Source organism: Myripristis murdjan, chromosome 7, assembly GCF_902150065.1.
Source record: "Myripristis murdjan chromosome 7, fMyrMur1.1, whole genome shotgun sequence".
Lineage (NCBI taxonomy): Eukaryota > Metazoa > Chordata > Actinopteri > Holocentriformes > Holocentridae > Myripristis > Myripristis murdjan.
The window spans coordinates 11,357,313-11,381,158 of record NC_043986.1 but is presented as its reverse complement, the minus strand read 5'-3'; the positions used below and the strand labels follow the sequence as shown (position 1 = coordinate 11,381,158).

The following is a 23,846-nucleotide window of genomic DNA, read 5'->3' as shown; positions in this document are numbered from 1 at the left end:
AGGCACAGTATTACTGCAGAAAGAATGTCCCTGTACAACAGAGCGGTGCTTCAGGACTAAGCAGGCAGTTACTTAACACTGTTATTCTATAATTTTCTCTTAATAAGTGATCCATGCTGAGTTTGTACAGTCTTAATGAGACTGCTCTTCACATCGAGGGTTATTAGCCCCATAGCAGAGGAATGGCCTCTCCTAAAGCCCTATACTGCCTTAATGGCCCCTCTAATGTGATTTGTCCTCTACCTGCCTGTCTCGCCCAATGCGCCTCAAGACAGTGACGAGGCTGAATAATTTATCTGCAGCAGCTGGTGCCGATATAGAGGCACGCACACACACACACACACACACACACACACACCTCTGAGCCGTGTTGCCTGCCCAGGACGCGGACTCACTCAGGCTGCAAAGTCAGGAATTTCAGATGAAGGTGTCTAATCATGCGAAGCCGTGTGCAGACTTGTTGACGCTCACCTGCTGCGCCCCCCCCCCGCCGCCTCCGTCCATCCCTCCTTCCCTCCTCCTTTCACTTTCCCCCTCTCCGCTTCTCCAAAACAGCTTTCTCCAGTGGCCCAGGTCCTTGTTTACAACACTTTTCTTTCAACACTAATCTTCCTGGACTAGTTCTGCTCTGGTTGGCAGGGGTGTCATCATCATGCCCGCGTTCCCTCCAAGGACCTTTACCGTTTTTAAAAGAGAGAGGCTGATTTAAGATTTATGGATGTGAAAATCTTAGCCTTTCAACAAAGGCGGAAGTTACGCTTAGCCATGTTACTGCAATTTATTTTTACCTTATTTGTGTACTTGTACTTTTGGGGTATTTTTTTGAAGTCAGTCATTTTATTTTTTCGGTAAATACATTTTTGGCTTAAGTATTTGACTTACCCACATATTAAATCATATCTATTATAGAGCACGTATTTTATCAGAAATAGGACCATCATAAATTGACAAATGGTGCAGTCTTTCACAGGGAGCAGACAGTCAGCAGAAATGAGAAGAGTAATTTGGCTTTACTTTGTTGGGGCACAGGGGGCCTTTATCAGTCCTGATGTGTGTAATGAGGTCTTGCCGAAAGGGTTCACATATGTGCATGTGAACAGTTGCAGCAAGAGGCCAGGGAAGAGGGGAATGAACTCTGTGTGTGTGTGTGTGTGTGTGTGTGTGTGTGTGTGTGGTTGGAATTGGTGGGCAGGGCAAAAGCTGCACGGCCTGATGATGACATTTGATAGATGGTGAGAACAGAGGGAAGGCGGGGTGGGGGGCAGGAGGACAGGACACATAACACTGACTGCATCTGGACACACTGAGTATGCATGAAGGAGAGAGAGAGAGAGAGGGAGAGAGAGAGACAGAGAGGGGGAGGAGAAAAGTGGGAGAGTACAGTGGGGGAAAGTACTACAGGGAAATGTGTGTGTATGTGTGTGTGTGTGTGAGGGAGAGAGAGAGAGAGAGAGAGGAGCTGAGAAGAGAGGAGGAGGAGGCTGAGCAGAAGAGACAGGCACTTGTTAGGTGATGTTTCAGTGAAGAAAGAGCACGAGGGAGAGATTTGGAGAGGAGAAAATCCTCACGGCAAACACTTACTTCTTTCCTGGCAACAACTTAGACTCAAAGAAAAGCAAAGAGTGCCGAAAGGGAAAAAACAAACAGAAATCTTAGTTGGCAATGTATCACTAGGTACAGGTCCTGTTTGTACCTACAGTAGCTAGTATTTGTAGTTTGTATTCAGCATTGACAAGCAACCAGGAGGCTGAATGAGTGAGGAAAGAGCGCCACACACTCACAGTCTCGCGCACGCTGAGACCCAAACACAAACCATGGCCAGCAGCACACACACAGGAGGACCCGTGCAGCTTCAGGCTCCTTCAGACACAGAGGAGAAGAAGGTGAGTACACAAATATTGGACACACACGAAGACACGGGGCCCGGTTGGAGCAATTCACATCAAGCTCTGAACCGTGCCGCAAAAACTGGGCACGATTCAAAAGTAGAACTTGGGCTTCAAAGGCTGTTTTTATCTGGCACGGCACAGGATTTACTGTTGCTGCCAGAGCAGTCCCACCGAGAGTCACAGAGCGGTGCATTCCTCACTGCTGGAATCCAACACTCCCAAACATTTCATTGCAGGGCATTGATCAAAACACACTTTGGGGAAAGGAGAGGAACAAAGAAAGAAGCAGAGGCGAGAAAGAGAAGAGAGAGAGAGAGAGAGAGAGTTAAAGGAAGGCAAAGTAAAAATAAAGATAATAAAAAGAAGATGTTGGCACCTAATTTTGGTGCATCCAGTTGTTTTTTTTTTGCCGTGTGCCCGGCTGCTGTTTGGGCTGTTTCTCCTGCAGGCTGCCTTGTGTTGACAAAGGCCAATAAGGCATTAAGATATTATTAAGGCACCGTGGAACCGTTGACGTGGCCCTTGAGTGATGCTAGAGTCAATGGTCTGTGCGGTTTACTTTCACCTGCCAGTGTCCTCGCCACATCCAAATAGCACTCCTCCAATTACATCACAAGACACTGCTCTTATTTCATGAGGAGAGCTTTTGGACGACATTGGGGTAAGGGGCCATATAAATTGCCTCTTAAAAAGCCTTGCTGGCTGCTGGACAGTGTTTGTAACAGTTAAGCCGGCTTGTTGGGTCACAGCTGATCCACACCCAGAGACTGGGCTGGCCGGGGAGCCATCCAGTGATTCAGTGTACAGGACTCCACCAGGCTTGCTGTAACTCTTGTTAAACTTCCTGTAGAGGGGTGATGGGTCACGGCATGGACACCCACACATTCAGCACACAGCCGTTTGTTTAATGTTGGTGTGGGGACAAAAATTTGTGGGAGCTGGTGTGATTTAGATTCTTTCGTGTAAAAGAAGTTTGCGAAATGTTCTTGTGAACGTATGGGAGGGTCACAGTGTCGGGCAAGGCTCTCCCTCAGTAATGCACAGTCACTGCTGAGCTATTTATGCGGCTGTTTAGATAGATATCGCCCACCGTCATTGCTCAATATCCGCCGTCCCCTCCATCCATCTGCATTCACAGCCGCAGCGGTGGAGCCTGCTCTGTAATGAGGTGGAAAGGATCGGTTTTAGGGGAAGAGAAATAGAGGAGCTGTGAAAATCACAGAGCAGGGAAGAGAGCCAAATTAGATAAGGCTGTGAGATGTGAGGATGTCCGGCCGGCCCGGGCCCCTCTCTCTGTTCTCTCTCCCGTTCCCTCCCCAATCTGACTGTCTCTCGCTGTCTGTCTCCCTTTCTGTCCCCCTCTCCCCCTCTCACTCAGTCACTCACTCTCTCCTCCAGATGGTGTGTATCCTATCCTGTCACCCAGATAACCGTCTCAGCCCTCCTCTCGTCTCCCCCTCTCTCTCTGTTTACGCTGTTTCGTGGGGTTGCCGAGTAACAAGTCCTGTGCAGATTTTCAAGTTGTTTTTGTTTGACTTATGTGAAAATTCATTTCAGCCTCCCTCTTGTGTCTTTCCACAGGCCAAACTCTTGAGCCATTTTTATATTAGATGAGTCTGTGGCTCTGAGTGCAGGATAGCTTGAGGGAAAGCTTGGTGATTAGCCATCTTAAACTTAGCGATGAACCAAATTGAGTCATTTAGGCGCTGTCGGGCTCTCCAAATCCATCAGAAACGGAGTGCCTTCTGGAAGGCAGCCCTCCCTCGCCGCTTTATGAATGCACAGCTTCATATTCTAGCCATTTTGTCCATCAGGCCAAGGACCTTTGTTTGCTTTTCATTCCTTTTGAGCGCCCCTGCCGTGTCACATCAGCTTACATTTTATGTCTTTACGTGAGCTGCCTGCCAAAGCTCGCACATTCAAAGTGAAGTGCTTACGTCCGCCACACGAAATCCACACCAGCCATTGACTCCCGACTAATGCTAATGTCAATTAACCATGATCGCTAAATAAATTTTGCTTCAAATATAGATAGATAATGGCATGGGGGTCTGTTCAGAACAGCACCGACGGGATTTCTTGGTGTCTTTGTGTCTGGGTCGGCGTTTAAATGGGGGGCTTAACCGCCGTCACATCGGAGAGCTGCTAAAGCGAGCCAGTTAAATTTATATGAAGTGCTTGACATCCCACCAGTGATGGACATCCCAGCTGAAACAATTAGCATAGGGCTAGCATAAGGCTAGCAACAACAACCTGGTCAAGATCACAAGCCTGAACTTGCGTACTATACAACAGGTGTGATCCCAGTTGTAGCAACACACTGTCAACACTCCTGACCACCGGCTGCTGAACATATACACACACACGCATACACACACTCATAGGTCACGCTGTGTTAATACTACTGCATGTGCTAAGGATCTGGGGTGAGTGTGCCCTTTATGTACAGATTTGCCTGGTTATTTAATCTCTTTTCCACAGTAGAACAGTGGACTGCAGGTGTTCCTGGTAGTACACATGACCTACAGCCTCACTGGTCTATGAGATGTAGAGGCTATAGGCATGTTCACCACCCTTTATAATTATAATGGATAGGTCTGTTGGCTCATAGCACCACGACACTGGGAATACATTGTATATTATGAATTATTTCTCATGCATTTCTCCTGCTCTCCGCCCCCTCTCTCTCTCTCTCTCTCTCTCTCCCCGTCATTCTCTCTGTCAGATGGATCCGGTGCAGAAGGCGGTGATCAACCACACCTTCGGCGTTCCTCTGGTCAAGACCAAGCGGCCAGTCATCTCCTGTAACGTCTGCCAGATCCGCTTCAACTCTGAGGTAGAGTGGAAAGATCGCCATGAAAAAAAAATATACGTTGCTGTTGTCTGAATCTCCGAAATGTCAGTTTTTAGAAACTACAGAACAACAGTCTTGATTTTAGTTTGACCACGGTGGATTTTTAGTGCATCTACTGGGCTTTGTAAGAATTTTATGAGTTTTATGAGGCCAGAGGTTGTAAAAAATAGTCTGTTTTGTGGAATGGAATGGAAGTTGAAACATATAAATCCACTGGAGTTGCAAGGTCTTCATACAACAGCAACAATATATATAGCTCTCGAACTCTGTCTTAATCTTTCCGTGTCCTTATCTGCTTTAAACACACACACACACACACTGTTCATACATATATAGGCTACACATATCCCACAGGAATATGTTCAGTGGGTCCTCTCTCCTGTTTGCTGTTGTGTGCTCTCCCTCGTTGGGGTATTGACACAGAGGATGTTTCTGGTACATTTGTTTGGGCTGTGTTTTGGCAGTGGAGACCCCATTGGAATTCAACTTATTTCAAGGCAGCAAAGTGAGGAGTTTGTAGAGGCAATAAGCACTGCAGCAGAAGGCCTCGAGTGCTGCCACAGAAGCCGAGGGCGTGAAATAGGATTTTTGCCTGCATTTTCAAAGGGATTTTCTCTCGCCCATGAACACTGCAAAAGCTTGATTAAGATCTTTGACATGTGGAAAGTTAATTTCACATAAGCCTACCATGAAGTTAAAACCCCTTCAGAATTAGCTGCAGAAAGTGGCTTCTTCTCCGCGTTTATATTGTCTGATCAATCTATTTTAACAGCAGCTTCATCTGTTTGTCCATATGGCGTAGTTCAGATCCCTGAACTCATAATGGGAGTTTAATCGTACACCCACGAGCATGCTATGCACATCTCAGAGGATGAATGAAACGCACCAGAAATGGAATATGGAAGTGCCTTATATGCAGGGCCACCAGTGCATTCTCATTCTTCTCTAGATGCTTTTGACCGACAGGTTGGCAAATCACAATGTCAATGGCAAATCTCATGGTAATTCTGGTGCGCAGTGTATAATTTGGCTGTGATGGTCCCTATTCTGTGGTGCAGACTTCAGAGCCAGGGCGTATATCCATCTGCAGTACTCAGTGCTAGGGAGTGGACCAGAGCTATATATACCCAGCTGGTCTGCAATCATGGCTTCCATGTGGTCAGGGAGCAACAAGACTATAATCTTCAGATGACACTGTGCAGAGTTCTCTGCCTGTACAAGTTCATAGGCTGCAGGAAACGGCTATGTTTACACTATGAAATTCTTAAGGATCCCAGGGATAGAGATCAAATCGTGGCTGTCTTAGTAATGTCATGGCTGTCAGACAAAATTAAAGTATAATCCCAATGAAATGCAACCTGTTAAATCATTTTCCTTCTCATAATACTCATCTTTTTAACAACAAATGTCCAAAAAATTCTCCAAATTTTATTTTTTGGCAGTGTGTGTATGTCTGTGTGTGTCTGTGTGTGATTATAAATCAATATCCCATTCCTTCTACATCCTGGAAAATAGTATATCTTCAGTGGTGACATTATGGACCAGTAGCAAAACAAAAATTTAAACCAATAACCAATGAAAAGGCCCTTGAACGATCACGCTCCTACAATCTGGTAAAACTGCCTCTCTACCATTGTTTTACACTTGCACAAGATGCCTCACTGCGTTATGTCCCACCCCAAGAACATGTTTCAACAGCAAATGTGTCAAATTACAGAAGCAAGAGGATCTCAAAATGTCACGGCATTATGACTTTGACCTTAAATTATTGTTTTAGTGATAGTTATTGCCTTTGCATAATGCTTATGCTAGAAGATGTGACATGGAGGGAGGTTACAGCATGCATCCAAAGCATCAAATACTGAACTGACTGTATTTTTTGCAATATTAAGCCTTGAACCTAACTAAAATAAGAATAAATAAATGAATCAAATCAAATCAAATAAACAAGATAAACATTCATGAGAGAGCATTTTTGGTGCTTTAAAGCATGTGCTAAGAGGAGGCTGGGAATATTTTTATAGCCTCGCACGTGACCCTTCTCTGGAACAAATTGGACAGATAAATATTCTGCTAAATACTGTCAATCTCGACTAATTAAGGATTAAGTACTTTACCTCTTAGAGAATCATCTTTGACCCCTACAGCTGTCCCACTCTGAAATGAAAATGAGAGTGCTGTCTGGCTCTCAGTCTGCTTCTCTCCATCCTCTGCACACAGTGTTCCTCCTCAGAGTCCCACTAAATCTATGTTTCATGGGGTTAGGGACTCAAGACACAACTGGCTTGATGAGAACAAAAGCCATCCAGACAAGTTCATGTAATATTTGCTGCATATGTGTGCACATGTGTGTGTTAAAGATGAGTGACATCTCCAGTAAGCTCTTTATGTCCTGGCTTCTGGCAACAGGTGACAGATGGACGATGCATAATGGCAGAAACACACACACACACACACACATGCAGACACATACATTCAGATGCTCTGACTTGGCCTCTCTGCTGTCATTGTCACTTTCACTGCGTCTGCAAACCCAAGGGTAAATTGGGTAAACCGAGTTTACCCCCCTAGGGATCAATAAAGCATTTCTGATTCTGATTCTTCAGAAAAAAAGACAAAAGTGTGCACTGCAGCATATCAGCAGTATCAAATACATAGCGGGTTTTGTATAATCTGTACTGTCCTACTAAGCGAGGCTGGGGAAAAAAACAAAAACAAAACTCTCCTCCACATCGCTATAGAAATAATTCTCCACCCACACTGTCCTCTTTTACATAATGTCAAGTCTGGATGAATATTTCATGGATGAAAATACAGCACGTTGCACTTAGGAGAATCCAGTGCTCCAGCCTCAACCACTTTTTTTTTTTTTTTCCAGTGCAGGCTTTTGCTTCAGAAGAAAAAATAACTGATTATATTGTCTTTGACGATAACGTTGGACTGTCTTTATGTGCAATCCAAGTTGATTGGATGGCTCAGGCCAAAGAAAGCAGTGGGGGCTTTCCATGCAATGTCATAATCACTGTATCTCTCTTCAAGTGATCTCGTTCTCCCATTCTGCTCCCACTCCATGCTCCAGTCATTTCATGCGCCATTTTGCCATCACATATATATCCAACCCGTTTGATCTCTCTCTGACTCACTGTCTTTCTCTCTCTCCGCCTGTCTCTCTCTCTCTCTTTCTCTCTCCCTTTCTATCTCTGTCTCTCACCCTCATGCCACATTATTTACAGTGTGGAAATGTCTCAAATTGGCTGCCACTACTTATTATAAGATGCATTCGTCAAGGACATGGATTAGACTCTGTGGCAGGCTCTGGCAGTGCCAGTGCGTCTTGGGAAAGAGTGAGAAAGAAGAGATGGAATAGGGGAGGACGGGGAGGGGGGAGAGACTGGTGGTGGTGGTGGGGGCCTCCTCGTCAGTGTCCCTATGTCCTGTGGTGGTGTGAGGTGCTAAAGGGTTGGATATGCAGAATAACCTTGGTGGCATTCTGCATCGGTGACATCACGGCTCTGTCCCGCTGCATTGGCCCACGTCACCGGTGCTGCAGCAAGAATAGGCTGATATCTCCCTCCCCCTCTTCCTCTGCCTCTCTCCTTCCTCTCTCCTTACCCCCCGCCCCTCCTGCTCACCCATTGTGCTGGTCTCCCTCTTATTCTCTCTCTACCCTCAACTCCCTCGCTGCTCCTCCTTCCTTGCGGTCTCACATGGAGCTGCAGCTGCACCGTGCTTTAACATCACAACTTTCGCCTGAGAATAAGAGTCACGCCGGAGCGCACTTGCACCATTTCAGCCCGCCACGTAATGACACACATGCATCACAGGCCATTGTAGTGCAGCTTTTCTTTTCTGCCTGTGATTTTTGTTTCTCTCTTCTTTTTTTTATTATTCCCACTTTTCTCAGTTCAGCTGTTTGCATCAGTTTTCTTGTCTTGTCTGCGCCACATCTCCCATATCGCTTCTCTCCACCCACCCTCACGCTCAGCTCACACGGGCACCCACCTGCTTTGCAGTTGATCCCCAAGGCTTGACAGCAAAGGTTAAGAAAGCCTCCGTGGTCGCTTTACCATGCAGCAGCGTATACCTCTCCATCTCCCCAATATCCCCCCCTCACTCTCTCCTTCATCCCACAGTGATCTCCTCTCATTTAACACCATTCCCTCTTTCCACTCTCATCCTTCTGCACCTTGATCCTCAGGCTTTGGCAGGCCAGGTCCTTAAGACCCCTTGCCAGGATACAGTTACAGAGGATCTGCTATACCCAGAGTCCAGTCTGTCATCACAAATTACAAGACCCATGTGGCCTTTAGACTGCAGCACTGCCCCAGTTTTATAGTGCCAGGGCACGTCTGCCATGTGCTGCCATCTCGGGCATACACACGCATGGTAAATGTACACATTTGGGCTTTCAACCACTACTCTCTCTACCACCCATCTTTTCTGCCAAGCCAGTCCATCCTCAGTCCTGAGACTCTAGTCAGTGCCACTTAAATTCTCCAAGCCTTTCAGTATCTACGGCAGCTGTCAGCAGCCCTCCGAGATCACATCTCTGCCCGGCAACGGACTCTAATCCAGCCACTTCATTCTCATCTTCATCATTGTCCCCTTGATACAAATATTATTTGGCCAACACACACCCGCTCGCTCACTCATGCATGCTGATGGACATACCATGGACCATTTTGAAGCTGTCTGATGATCCGATTATTGTGCAGCGCTGCCAAGAAGCGGGTATACATCAGCAAGGAGTGTGTTTGCCTGCGTGTGTGACTGAGAGAGGTAAAGAATAAGAGAGAGATAAAAAAAAAACAGAGGGACGAACAGACAGCAAACATACATGAACATTTGCCCCCATACCCCACCTCGCTCTGCATGTGTGCTTGTGTTCTTACTGTAATGAGAAGCTAGACCACTGGCGACAGCTCAGTATAGCAACGCCGCATCTCATCCGCCATGTTGTCCCGGACACACACATACCTCTCTCTACGCACACACACACACACACATGCACACGGAGACAAGCTGATGTCCCTGCATTCCCCTGATGGATGACTCACCTCTGTTGTTTGCTCTCAGAACAAACACATTAGCTAGTAGCTAGCCTTTCAACAGGAGATTAGCCACAGTAGCCTCTGTAATAGATCTATGGACTGTTTTTTTTTTTTTTTTTCTGGGATGGAATGCGGGACATTCTTTAGTCCCTGAAAATCTCCAGACTCCAATGTTCATATCCCACTGTTATCCTTACTGTGAGATATTGCACATAGGCTCTTTGGTGCCCGGTAGCATGTATATTTAGATTTCGGCAGCTCCATAAGCAAGCAATTAAGTCTGCGTTTGTGCAAGGGCCATCTGACCCTCTCCGACGAGCAGCTGGCGGCGAGCACTGTATTTGTGGCGTAACAGCTCACGTATGCCAACCTCCCATCAATAATGTATACTGTAATAATGTGTATGTGTGTGGTGGGGCGACAGTGAGAGGGAGGTGGGGTTTATGTGGCTTCCAGGCAGATACCATGGCATCCCATTGACCCACAGTTCAACTCGCCCTGGCATGTCGGCGTATAGCTGGAGCTATGAAGCTGGAGCCAAGGTGCTGCTGCGGAGTATGGAGAGATTTAGACCACAAATATCCGTGGAGGATGCAAGTCAAATAAAAAAATGCCTGAGGGATATCTTTGCCCCTAAACGTTGCTTGCTTAAATAAAAGACAATATGTAGTACAGATGGTGTGCAACAGTTAAACCCTTTTATTGCATGTAAAAAAAAAAAAAAAAAAAGAACAGATGACAAACACACAGACATAACAATCGGGTATAAATCCCAACAGCGGGTTCGTCATTACAAATGCATGCTGTGTCGCTGAGCTTGGTTTAGACTCACAGAACCTTATTTAAAATTTTAGTGGAGATCCAAAGGTTCCCAAAAACACCTAACACGTCCTGCTTAATTACAGGGAAATGTGTGTAAAATTATGAACAAGACATGTAGATCATTACTATTTGATGTAATGGATGGGGCAGCTTTAAAACGATGGAAACGTGTTTACATGCTTCACTGAATGTGTTGCAATGAGCAGATGCAGAACGCTTTATGTATGTAATGTTGTTGTATAAAAAAAAAAAATAAAAAAAAATGAAAATGTGACTGAGAAACAGTGAGATAGGCCTATAGCATGACAGACAGATGCAGGGCAGAAAGTGTCTGTCGTACTCTGGTGTTTCCAGTACTGGGCTGGTTATTTATCTTTGTGTTCCCATGATGCAATCCAACTAAGCAGCCTGTGGTCTCAGGTGCTCTGTGTATATCGAATGACATGCTATCATATTGATGTGTATACAGTATGTGTGCGTGCGTGCACGACTGTCACAGTGATCCAAATCCAGCCTGCAATGTTTTATTCACCCGTTGGCATCAGCGCTCACTTACAACATAAACCTCCTGTGTTCTCCTTCAGAGCCAGGCGGAGGCCCATTACAAAGGCAACCGCCACGCCAGGAGAGTCAAAGGCATCGAGACCTCGAAGAGTCGTCCTCAGGAGGGGGACAAGCCTCAAACTGTCCCTCCTACCTCCTCCCCTTCTCCACCCGGGGCACCCAGCACTGCGCCTGACAGCGACCCCAGCAAACCAGGTGAGAGAGCAGGACATTTCCCTGTACCCCGAAAAAAAAACAAAAAAATAAATCCTTTATAAGTTATGAATTCCCATCACTACTGGGGAAACAATCATTGCCCAGGATTGTCAGACGCTTATCATTTTGCTGGAAAATGAAATGGAAAATGTAGAAACTCATTGCCCCACAAGTATGAAGGAATAACAAACAGATCTAATCACAGCCGGCCCTGGAGAATATTGTTGTTCGGTGAGCGTCTCTCCTCTCTGTGTGGTCTGCTTTAGCTAAACGCAAAGGTGCCTTTCCACCAGTAGAGCTCCGGCATAGTTTATAGCCAACGCTGCTTCACTTAGCTCACAGACTGTTTACACTGACAACAGGCTATTTCACACAGGGGACAACATTTAGATTTGTGTTTGGGATGTTTTTGTTTCCTGAGCAAAAAAATGAAACAAAAGCCATGCCATAACACAGCTCATAAAAACACCATTTGTGTAACTGCCAGAAATTGAAATGTCCCGGGCTAATGTCTTCTGCTTTATTTTTAAAGGAAGGAACATTTTCTTTAATTGTAGCAAAATTGTATTTGAACTCAACATATTGAGGAAATTTTAAAGGGAACATTAAAAGTAGGGCAACATTCCTTGCTGTGGTTTGAGACACATGAAATTACATTAAAAATAGAATAGTCTGCTCTTGAAATAGAATCTCAACTGCAAATCCGCCTGTCTGAGGCTGCTGTTTTAAATCAAGAGAAATCAAAGCTAACACTGAAATCCTAACGTATGCTAAAAAGATCGAATATATAATATATTTTAATTGTTCCTGCAAGTAACTGATCATTGTTCATGAACTGTTCATTCAGTTGCCTCTAATCACCTGTGCTATTTAAGTGACATACACTCAAAGTATATATACAGTATTATGAGGGATATTTACAACAGAAGCATTATCAAATAGGCTGGCACACTAGTTAATGAAAAAGTGTATGCAGTTCAAGCAAATAAAGTTTTTATTACAATAATGAGACAGTATTGTTTTGCTGTGTTTGCACCACAGGTGTACTGTAAATCTTTTTGTTATAATTTAGGACCACGGTGATGTGAGGGGATCCTGTTGAACATTTAATGTATCATGTCTGGCCAAGAGTTACGTAGCACACAGAAGAGTAGATGTGCCAACATGAAAACCAGATGTCTTGCCTGCTGACAGACAGGTTGATCTGAGTAGAGGTATCATTATTGCACCGGATACTATTCTCTGTGTTGCTCCACAGTAATCCTTTGTTCAAATAGAGCAATGCAACACGGGCTTAGTGTCCAGCAAGTTGAGACTATGAGCAGGTGACTGGGCATGACACAGTGTCAGTGTCATGGCAACATGGCAGGTTTGGCATCTTTTCAAGAAGCCCATTGTAGCATGTGTGTTTGCATGCATGTCTGTGTGTGTGTGTGTGTGTGGAAATTGCACTACAGAGTTATTTAAACAATAAGACACAGCTGTGCCAATAAGCACGGTATGCTGTAGCACAACCATGAGCATACTGCAGTCAAACCACCGTTTCATTATTAATTCATTGAATTTTTATGATTAGGAAATTTATGATTAGGACTGTACTTTTGTATAAGGTTAATTACAGCTATTGAAGGTAAACAAGGTGGAGTGATACATATACAGAAGTGCCAATCCCAAGAGATACTGGCACTAACCAGAGTGCCTCTTAGCCAAATAAAATGCAAGATTGAGGCTAACTGTGGTATAATGAGAGGTATGACACCATTTGCCTCTCAGTCCAAATGGAGGATGTCATCTTAACCCCGCGTGGGGTAAATGCTAAATTAAAATGTGCATGAGACTGGAGGAGCAAAAGAAAGATGGCACTGTTGCAGAAGAGCCTGATGGACTGACTGGAACCTAAAAGCTTGCATCTAAAGGGGACAGTACATCTGATCTGACAGTAATGAAAAGTAATTCTCTGCTGGTGGATTATTTTATTAGTTGTTATGGATGCAGGGCATGATCAAGACTGGTGTAGGCTCCCTTTACTATCTATATTATTGTCTCTCTCTGTCTGTCTCTGCTGTTCCTGTCTGTCTTTCTCTCGCTCTCCCTCTCACTTTCTGTGTTTTTCTGTCTGTCTGTCTCTCCCTGTCTGTCTTCCTCTGTATGTCTCTCTCGTCCTCCTATTTCAAGCTATAACTCGGAGGCTGGGCAGCCCGTGCCTCTGCCCTTCTCCTGTCTCCACCCAGAACTTTCCATTCCCTCAGTGTCACCACTCTATCCTTGGATCAAACGCTGAGCAGTGAATGGACTGGCCATGTTTTGGTGACATTTCCAAAGGCTGCTGCCGCTTACTGTTTACCAGACATTTCCACCTTATTGACAGGAGGGCACAGAGCAAACACGAGGAAAGAAAAGATGAAACGTGTATCCCGGTAACGGCCAAAATGCAACATCATCAAGTCACGGCAGACGCGTCACCATTTCGGTGTGCCTGGCTGCTTTTCAATCCTAAATGTAGCCCTTTCTCTGCCTTGTGGGTTCCTCTGCCTGACCCTGGAATCTGTTCATTTCTCTCCTTCATGGGGGATCTGAGGCTTCAGCTCCAGCCCAGCCGCCATCACCGAGATCCAAGAGGATGGGGGAGCCAAAACAAGCCATGATCTAAATCTGAAAGTAGTAACATGTGAAAGAATGCCGTTTTCCATCCAAGCTTCTTTCTCGTGACCCTGGAACCTTGCCTCTTCCTGGTTTGCCTGCTTGCTTGCTTGTGTGTGTTTGTGTGTGTGTGTGTGTGTGTGTGTGTGTGTGTGTATGTGTGTGATTCAGTCCCATTGCACCAGTAGAATAACAGCTTTGTGGTAGGGGACAGAGCTGTGGGAGCAGCCAGCTGTACGTGGCCCCAACTGGGACAGCAGCGTCTGGAGGACAGACAGTGCGGCTCGGACTGGGAGCTCAACACGGGTCACGCTGGGGCACTGGCTCCGAAGCTGACAAAGACACATCGCCTATAAACACTCGCCTGCTCACACACGCAAACATGCACACAAACAAACACACACAAACACACAAGCAAACACTGTGGTTAGGTCGATGGAAGGACAGGGAAAAGATTTCCCACAATTGAAACCCCAACAAAACAGTGCAGTATTTGTTGTTGATTCTCAATGATTTTTCTATGCATGGTCTGTTTGTTGATCTGGCTTACAGGCTTTTACGCAATTTCATATGCTTCTGAGAGACTGAGATATGATACTTGGCCTGATGCTGGTACATTGGCCTTCTCTTATCATCGACCGGCTGCATCAATTCCGGTGGAAATATGCAGCACATCCTGTTAACTGTTATAAAAAAAACTTGTTGTGAAAGTGATGAACCACTTTTTACCACTGGCTAAAATAGCAAAGACGTCAGTCACAATGCTATTTCAAAAGGTGCTGTTGGTTCTTCGGTCTTAACGCCGTTACGCCAGGACATGAGTGATAGGCCTCACATGGGGTTGCGGACACCGGTCCCCCCAAAAGAGGAGGCCCCGGGCTTTGAGGGATTTGGCCTGGTGAGCAGGGGGTTTGGCTGGGCCTGCGGGAGACGGAGAGGCAGCTGTTTACTTGGAAAGAAACTCTGTTCCTCCCGCCCTCCCTCCTTCCCTTCCTCTTTATCCTCCTCCTCTTTGACACTCCCACTCTAATGAAGGGCCCTGTTAAAACCACCCTGATATTATAGCACTCTTATTTCACACACAAACACGCACACACACACACACCCAAGGTCAATTAAACAGACTGGAGCACAGTGCCCTTCGAGCGTGTCTACCTTTACTCTCTGCTTTTCACTCCAGGCCTCCCCCCCAATCCTTCTTGCTTGCACATAAGTTGCACATGTTGAAAAGATGAGACAAAATTTGTTTTGCTTTTTTTTTTTTTTTTTTTTTTTTTTTTTACCGGGTTTAATGTAAACCACCACCAAACCCAAATTAAGAACAGCCTGAAGCGCCGTAGACACTCCAGGGGGTATTCCACGAAGGGAGCTAAGCTTAAAAGCCACAAGGCTTATTTCAAGACTTCCGGCTCATAACTGGATGATAAATAGCAGCAAGAACTGCAATCAACTTTCACCAATATTTTGCAGTCTAACTTCAACAGTGACATTTATTGTCATATTACAGCATGCAAAACCCCCACAACACACTCACACACACACGACTGCTGCAAATATATGCCGACTCCCACTCCTGAACGATGACTCGCAAAAAATTATGACTGTTTATTTAAGTTGATATAAGACAACTGTGAAAGCAAAAAGACTTTATTTTATTCCATCTTATCTTATCTTGTTCATTATAAGTCAGTGAAAGCAAAAGTAACTTCACGTTCCTGTTGTATTGTGGTGCAGTGGGACGTCGACCTGCCTCTCACACACAATAAGTTCATCATGGTTATGATATGTGAGGAAGCTTCTTTAACTTTTAGCACTGTTAGTGGAGCCACTTGAGCCTGGATTGAATGTTGACAGCCGCTCAGGGGAGGCATTAACGTCATCGTCTCCTGGGCTGCAGAATCCCAACGTCCCCGTCTCTCCGCCTGTTAGCGGATACCACACAAGCAGCCCTCCCACCCAAACACGCACACAAAAAAACTCATTTCTCATTTCTCTATCTATCGCCAAGAAAATAATCTTCCAAAACTGGAAATCTAAAAGTTCGGCTCACGTCACTCGTACTGGCTCCGCTCTCTCACAGAATACATTTCAACAGAAAGAAAAACTGCTCGCAAAATCAATAATATATCAGTCTTTAATGAAATCTGGCACTCAAACAGGACACAACTTTGAATCAGTGCCACATCTCCCCGCAATGGCAACCATCCTCTTAATTTAACAATACACCCATTCATACACACAGGCATATTTACATATTTATTTATTTCTCCTTTTTCTCCCATACAGACACAGAATATTAACAGAGAGAGGACGAAGATGTGCAAGTGGTGGCCTTGCAGTGCTCATACTTTGCACTCTGCCTCTTTTAATGCACCACACTCACTCAGGCTCAACCCGTGGAGGTCTTACTTAAACACTAAGGGAATAAAGAACAGGGCCTTTAAGGTTTGCTGGTGGTGGTCTTCTGTGTTGGTGGTGGGATGTAGAGCTCACAGTGCTTACTGGGGCTGCAGGAGATGCAGGAGCCATGGTGCAGTCCTCATCCTCATCCAGTCCTCATGCCCATCTCCACTTCCCCACCCTCCACACACCACTCTTACCACCACTCTTTGTTGTTGTTGCTGTTGTTACATCTTTTTGTGTCAACACCGAATCTGTAACCACCTTATGTATATAAAAAAAAACCCTTCAATCTCTTGATGTCGTAAGTTTGCCTTGTGAAATATCCCCCAGGTGAAAACAACCTGTTTTGCTTGGATCGCAGACTGGGATAGCTGGGTGGGCTGTCTTCCTAACCACACAGAAGAGTATCGGGGGTTGGGAAGCCTAATGATACCTTCCAAACCCTGGACAACCTCTCATTTTCAAATTCAGCGCTGTAATCTGCCGGTGCAGACCTAGGCTTTAGTTTTAAGATGATTGCAGCATTACAATGGTGAATTAAAGCTTCCTTTCGTGTCTTTGTCACAGGAACGTTGCGATCTGATAAATACTGTTTTAACTGATCGACACTCCAGCTGTCAAAACTCCTGTCTCTCAGCATCAACCACTGAATCTGTCCATATTTACCGGCAGAGGATCCCACTGACGTCCTACTATGTGTTCCCAAACAATCCCATTCATTTTGGATCTTTTTATACATGAAAATTGTAACAGTTCACCCTCAATGGCAAGCAGAACCTGATTTTTGATAAGTGTTCGTCCTCTTCTGTGTATTTGCAGCAGATTAGACGCTTTGTGTAACTCTTACTGTTGGTACGGTGGAAAAAGTAGTTCCAGGTTGACGGTCGTTTCTGGATTCCAAAATCAGAAGTAAAAGTGACGCGTATTTATTTAACATTAAAAATGGATAAAGAATACCACATGCAAAGGCCTTGAACTGTTTCAGGGCAGGAGGAGATTGGAGGAATGTGGATCAGAGGAATGGTGGGACACATGAACAAACAAACACACATATTCAAGCCGCTCTCCACTTACATTAGTAAGATCTCTGGAACTGAACCTCGCAGCAGCTCTAAACCCAAACTCGTCTGGGGGTTTTCGGGATGGCTGAACACACCAGTCTTGGCCCGTGTCTCTACAATCTTCAATTCCCAAGGTAGGGGTTCTGGTTTCAGCCCATGGGCCAGTTCTGGCTATTACCTGTGGCCCAATCCCCTCAGGGCAGTGTCCAATCCACTTAGCACCGTCCAAACCCCCAGAAAGCTGTCTTTGGGATCACTGTCCCAAAGGGAGAGGGGTGGGACGGTGGGACACATGAACACAGACACACACACAAACCGTTCTCCAATTATAGTAATAGGGTGACTTTCATGTGAGGGCTAGGGTTGCACGCCGGTGTGCTGACAGTAGTGTTTAGTTACACAGAGCTGATATGCTTTTCATGATCTGTCTATATTTTTTTGTCAGCCTACGAGATTGATATATTCATGTCATTTTGTCATCCTGGAGCCCGATATTCAGGGAATTAGTTACTCCTAATGTTTCCTCTCTGTGCTCGACTGTTCTTACATTTGATCCCCAAACAGTCAACATGAGTTTTCTGGAAGCTAAAATATAATATGTGTTTTGTGTGTATGTGTGTGTGTTAGTGCGAGAGAGAGAGAGAGAGAGAGAGAGAGGGAGAGAGAGAGTGAGTCAGAGTTAGGATGTGGGCCAGGCTTGGAGGAGAAGGCACCCTCCTGCATTATGAATGAGGCTCAGCTCTTGTTAGGACAGTATTGGGTTTCTGAGCTCGTTAATCATTAAGAACAGGCATGGGTAAGGTGGGGGCGGGGCACGGTTGGGGGGTTAGATGGAGTCATCCTGCCCAAATAACCCTTACACCTGCTCACACACAGGAGGTACACAAACACACACACACTCACACTGGGACCTTGCCGCCTGCAAACAGTCATCACCGAGGCTAGTCAATAGCAGACTCCTGTGGTAAACCTCTGGAACGATGCTCGCATGCCTTGTAACTCAAAATAATGGAAGATTCTGTAATGTGTTTACCTTGGTTTAAACTGCACTGCTTTCATTTGGCATTTGAAGTGAGCACACTGTTTCCACCTACGCACAGGATGGATTTCAACAATAACACCCTGTTGTTCTGCCTTCACCTTTATGTCCTGAATGACAGCTTAAAACAAAAAGCACACCCGTCTTTTGGCGACCTTCCCCGCAGGATCCTTTGCATTCTGTACACAATAATGTATATTTGCTTGCCTAGGCACTGTCCTTGCTGATACTGCCTCCCATACCGATCCCATTATCAGATATTGACTTTCTCGGCATTTGCAAGAAGCCAACAGAGTAGATAGAAAACTCAGTGTCCCACACTTTAAGGAACACGGCTGAAGTTTGACTCAAGCGGCAAACTACGACAAAACTTCTCGTAAACCGAAACTGAATTAGTCTTTACTTAATCCTGTCGGTTTCATCGACAAGTCTCTCTCCGTGGATCACATTCTGCACATAGTTTTAATCGCCCGAACCCTATTAAATGCAAACACACCAGGCTGTACTGTAAAGCATCTGGTTGGAGTTATCTCCCCCGGCTGACCTCTCCCAGTGAATTATTCTTTCTTCTGTTTGGCTGTGAGGCCGGCTAGCGGGGAGGAAGGTCGCTCAAGTGCCTTATCAATGTTGAATTACTCCTACAGTCCATACATAGTTTCTCGAGAGTTGAGCAGCCCTGACAATGTCGATGAGCGGATTCTCAAGGCAGACGAGGGAGGAAGACTATAAATTTCTCTCGGCAACTCCGACAGAGTAAAAAAAAAAAAAAAATCAAGAATTAATGTTTCATGGTTTCCACTCTGCTAAATGAACGGGACAAAGAGAAATGCTTAGCTGCTCAGGAGAGTCTTGATACTGGGTCAGCGAGACACAATGGATTACCGAAGCTACAAAGGCTGTGGTGAGCTTAGCCCGAAGCTGAACTTGTTTTATGTGGGGGGGGGGGAGGGTTAGTGTAGGACGCATTCTTTGTGGTATGAGGTGAAACAGTGAGTAGGACTAGATGTGATAGTTTAGCATGGAAGAAGTCCAGCCCATCAAGGATCGTGAAATCCCCTGTTACGTTTTGGCCCACCACCCCTGTCCCTCCCCACTTAAGCTCAACTCAAACCACATGTTATGGACTCCATGGATTCTGGGTTCTTTCCCTGGCATGGCAATGAAGTCATGCGAGTGTGTGCATTTGTAGCGCCGGGCGTGTGTGGGAATGGCTGTTCCTGTACAACAACTGGGCACCGAATTCGACCACAACGCTGAAATGTAGCACTCTCCAGTCGATTTAACCAGCTAAGCGAAGCCTGCGGTGAAGCGAGCCGATTGTGAATCTGAAACCCCTCCACTCCGAACCCTAAAGAGCACCCAGCCTTACCAAACACTTTGATCCAAGCCAACTTTATGGCCTCCTCAATGCAGTAAGAAATATGCTTTTTTAACGAAACATCTGTTTGACAAACGCTCGGTACAGCCAGCAGCTCAACAGCTGGAAACTTCCAATATGGAAAGAGAGAAGTTCTGTCTTGGAAAGCGGTGGAATGGAAAGCACTCACAATGGCATCTTGATCAGAGCTGATGCAGCGGAGGGAGCCAGGACAACTCTAGTTACCTCCTTATACAAAACATGAATCATCGTATAGCCATTTTTCATAAGGCTCACTGCAGTTCTCCTCTAAAGGGTAGCACGGAAAAGAAACGTATAATTGCTGCTATTCACCGCATCATGTGACAAAATGACAGGCTTGATGGGAGTCCTAAAAAGGAAATTGTGCAGTTAAAGTCAATATTTGTTTTCTTCCCAGAAATACTCCATATTATCCCTTTAAGACCCCTAATCCCATCAGGCTTTTCATTCCCTGCTTGTAGCGCTGCGTCCTGTGGAGGTTGGAGAAGGGCCTGTCAGTCCCTGCTGATGGGGGGCAGCCCAGAGGAGCCGGAGAAATGTACCCCACCCAAATTTAGGGGGTCTTTATTCAGCCAACACCCACTGCCTAGTGAATACCAAAGACATTGCGTATGGGAGTGGCTGACCAGAAACATGTGTCTGCAAATGTGTGTATGTTTACAAATCTATGAGTTTGTGTGAGAGAGAAAGACTTTGGCCTTTGATTTGTTTTATGATTTTTTAATGGAACATATCACCAAAAAAACAACTAAGGAAAAAGTGACTAACCCTACACACACACATACACTAAAGCAACACAAATAGAGCTGAATATTAACGTTTCGAGAGGGAGAGAGAAGAGAAAGTGAAAAGTGAGCGGATAGCGCTTTGTATGATGTTTTCTTTGGATATTAAGTCGAGTGCCATTTTAGTTCCCATCCCTGCCAAAAACAACAGGTGTGTGAGGGAGTCAAAACATCCACAGGCTGAGGTATCCGCTTCCTTGTTCTCCCTTCAGAAACATTTCACTGAGATGAGACCACATCAGTGAAAGACAAGCTCAAACACTTCAAAAAGCCTAGAAACATGTCTCTAAACAACATGCGCCCGTTAATGCACAACTGATACATATGTCAGCCTCTTGCTCTTTATGTCTTGCTGCTGTAAAAATTAAAAGGCCTTTTTAACATACAGTAGTTATGAACTTTAGGGAGTGGAAAACACTTCCGTGCGCAGGCTCTTTATGTTGGTTTGTCTAATCTTCTCACCAGACCGTGGGTTCTGCATTCAGCTGGGTGTGGTTGGCGATGTGGTTGAAATGGAGGAGAGTGGCTTTTTCAGGGGGACTTTGCTCCACCGCAGACTTGAAAGGCCATGAAGTCCACAGTTAAACACTTTATTGTTTGAGTTATATAGTTTTTGTGCTACAAAATCAGTTCTTTGATAGCTGTCTGACGTTGTTTTATTATTTGCCTCTCTGTTTCTGTTTTTTGTCATAGATGAAACACGGCCCCTGTCACAGCTAAACGGGCCCCTTCTGGCCCCTGGGCCCCTTCCTCCCCTCACCACCCCGCCTACTCCACCCATGGACTCCCCTGCGCCCCCGGTGTGCCCCCTCCTGCCCACCCCTACTCCTCCCCTGCTCCCCCCTTCCTCCTCCCCAGGCTGCGGTGGTGGCAGCGCCAACCCAGAGCAGCCCGGATCCGGACCCCCAGTTTCAGGAGCCCCAGGCGCCTCGGCCTCCAGCAGCCCCTCCAACCCGGAGACGGAGGAGGACAAGGCCAAGAAGCTGCTGTACTGCTCACTGTGCAAGGTGGCAGTCAACTCTCTGTCACAGCTGGAGGCTCACAACAAAGGTAAGTTCAAGTGGTACTCTGGGAGATCCGACACTGATCACATGGTCGGTGTAAAGCGTTTCTGCTCTGTATTCCTGAGAGCTCACTTGTCAGTCACACGGTGTGTCCAGTGCAGTGAAACATTTTTCCTTGGACTTTCTGCTGATGAGCTTTGAGTTTCTGTAGGCACTCCTCTGTTCTTTGTCTGCTCAGCCATGGTGGCTATCACTGCTCGTGCTAACTGCAAACTGCTGTTGCTGGAAATGCATCAAGTCCTGTGCACCAGATGAATTTTCCAAGGAAAGACCTACAACATGGATCAACTGATGATCTAATACAGTTAATATCATATATAATCCAAAAATAATAAGGTGTCCCTCTGAATTAATCACAGAATTAAACCTTAAATAGTGAAAAAAAATCTTGAAAAATGGAACAACACCACAATAGCCGTTACTGAATAAAAGGTGTAACAATTTGTCACTAATGATGTAATAAAACTATTAACTGATGATATAATATCTCATAATCAACAACAGGAAAAAGGTGTAATAACTTGAGTTACTACATGATCAGTCAATATTACATATTATTACATCGTCAGTAAAAATATGTCCTTTATGACATAACAATTGTTGGTTAGTAGTAGAAAACACTAGAAAGCCCAAGCAGTTTTGAATGTTAAAATATGGATATTCCCTTCCTGCACAAATAAATATTTGTCAGACTTTTTAAATCACATACAGAAATAGTGTTGTATTTATTCCCTTCTGCTGAAGAATTTTTGGTCTTTTCTTTGTCAGTATCCACTGGTCATTTCAATACCTGGCAATATTTCTATTGTCAGTTTTATTACCTTTTACCCTTTACAGCGCCGTTTTATTACATTTTGACGATGTATTGCACGATCCAGCGGTTATATTATTTGTTGCTGCTACCTAGAGCAGAGTGTTTGGAACAGTAAATATAAAAGCTTTCATGAACCTGATATAGACTGAATCTTATTTTGTTATATCAATCAGCAGCAGAGAGTAGCAAAGCGGACATTTATTTAGATGAAAATGTCAGGGATTATTGCTTTAAGCTGGTCACAGGTGCACAGACACACACTATTCGCTCGCACGCACAAGCACCTGGCCACCCTCGCTCTTATCTCCTACCATCGCAGTTCAGGGCTTTGATGCAATAAAAGCCTCTGTAAGTGTTTTAAATCGAGGCCCATGTAGATGAGGGTGCTGAGACTAGCACTGATCAGTAGATAACTGATCTGCTTGGCACTGGCCTGGCGTAAACTCTGAAACCAAGCACTGCTCTTCTGGTTTCAGGAGCTGCGTCACAGTGTCCTGTGGCAGCATACTCTTCCCTACCTGTTTCTGCATGTTCCCCTCCCTGCTAACACACCCACACCCACACCCCGTCCCGCCTCCTGCGCTCACCCAAGACATAATTATTTAAAGAAAACTCCCCTCTCAAAGATTCATGATTTGTCTTGTCGTTTGCGGCACGCAGCAGCAAAAACGGTTCCCTGTAGCCCAAGGCGTTCTACTTGAATAAGTAGCAGAGGAGGATGGGTAAGGCTGGAAACCACTGCATGAGGGATAAGCTGGGAAATAAAAGAAGAATGGGCTGTTATGTGGGTGAGCTCGCCACAATACCAGCCTCAGCATTCTGTCAGACAGCTTTCACACATGACCACACATTCTCAGGGCTCCAAATGCCCCTGAGGTGCCCACTGCCTGCTCCAATCCTTTATGTCCTACCAACTCACCTCTCCCTGTGACCTTGTTTCCCACTAAGGACACTGTTTGTATCCACTGGACCTTAAACCACCACTCTTTATTTTGGGATTTTTAGCTCCCTGGGCTTATGCTTGCAAATACGCATGCATGTACATAAATAGACACTCACACACACACACCACACAGTGAGATAAAGGGACTGGTCCCTGTATCCCTGCATCAGTGTATCTGCAGTCTACCAGACTGGCGAGGATCTCAGCAGTTGTCCTTTGGGCACCCGACTCAGCCAGCCACGAAAGCAGCCAACAAAAGCTTCTTAATGCTGAATAAAATATCAATCAATAAATGTGTACTTACTGCCACCATAATGGTTAGA

The 23,846-nt window shown here is 45.3% G+C and overlaps 1 protein-coding gene across 1 annotated transcript in view; it reads left to right on the top strand.

Moving 5' to 3' along the window:
- Positions 1-23,846, top strand: part of znf385a (zinc finger protein 385A) — a 68,489-nt gene that overhangs the window by 35,540 nt on the left and 9,103 nt on the right. The window contains exons 3-5 of the mRNA XM_030056102.1: positions 4,615-4,725; positions 11,201-11,375; positions 21,396-21,752. Of these exons, the coding sequence (XP_029911962.1) occupies positions 4,615-4,725; positions 11,201-11,375; positions 21,396-21,752 (643 nt within the window). The remainder of the gene's footprint in view (positions 1-4,614; positions 4,726-11,200; positions 11,376-21,395; positions 21,753-23,846) is intronic.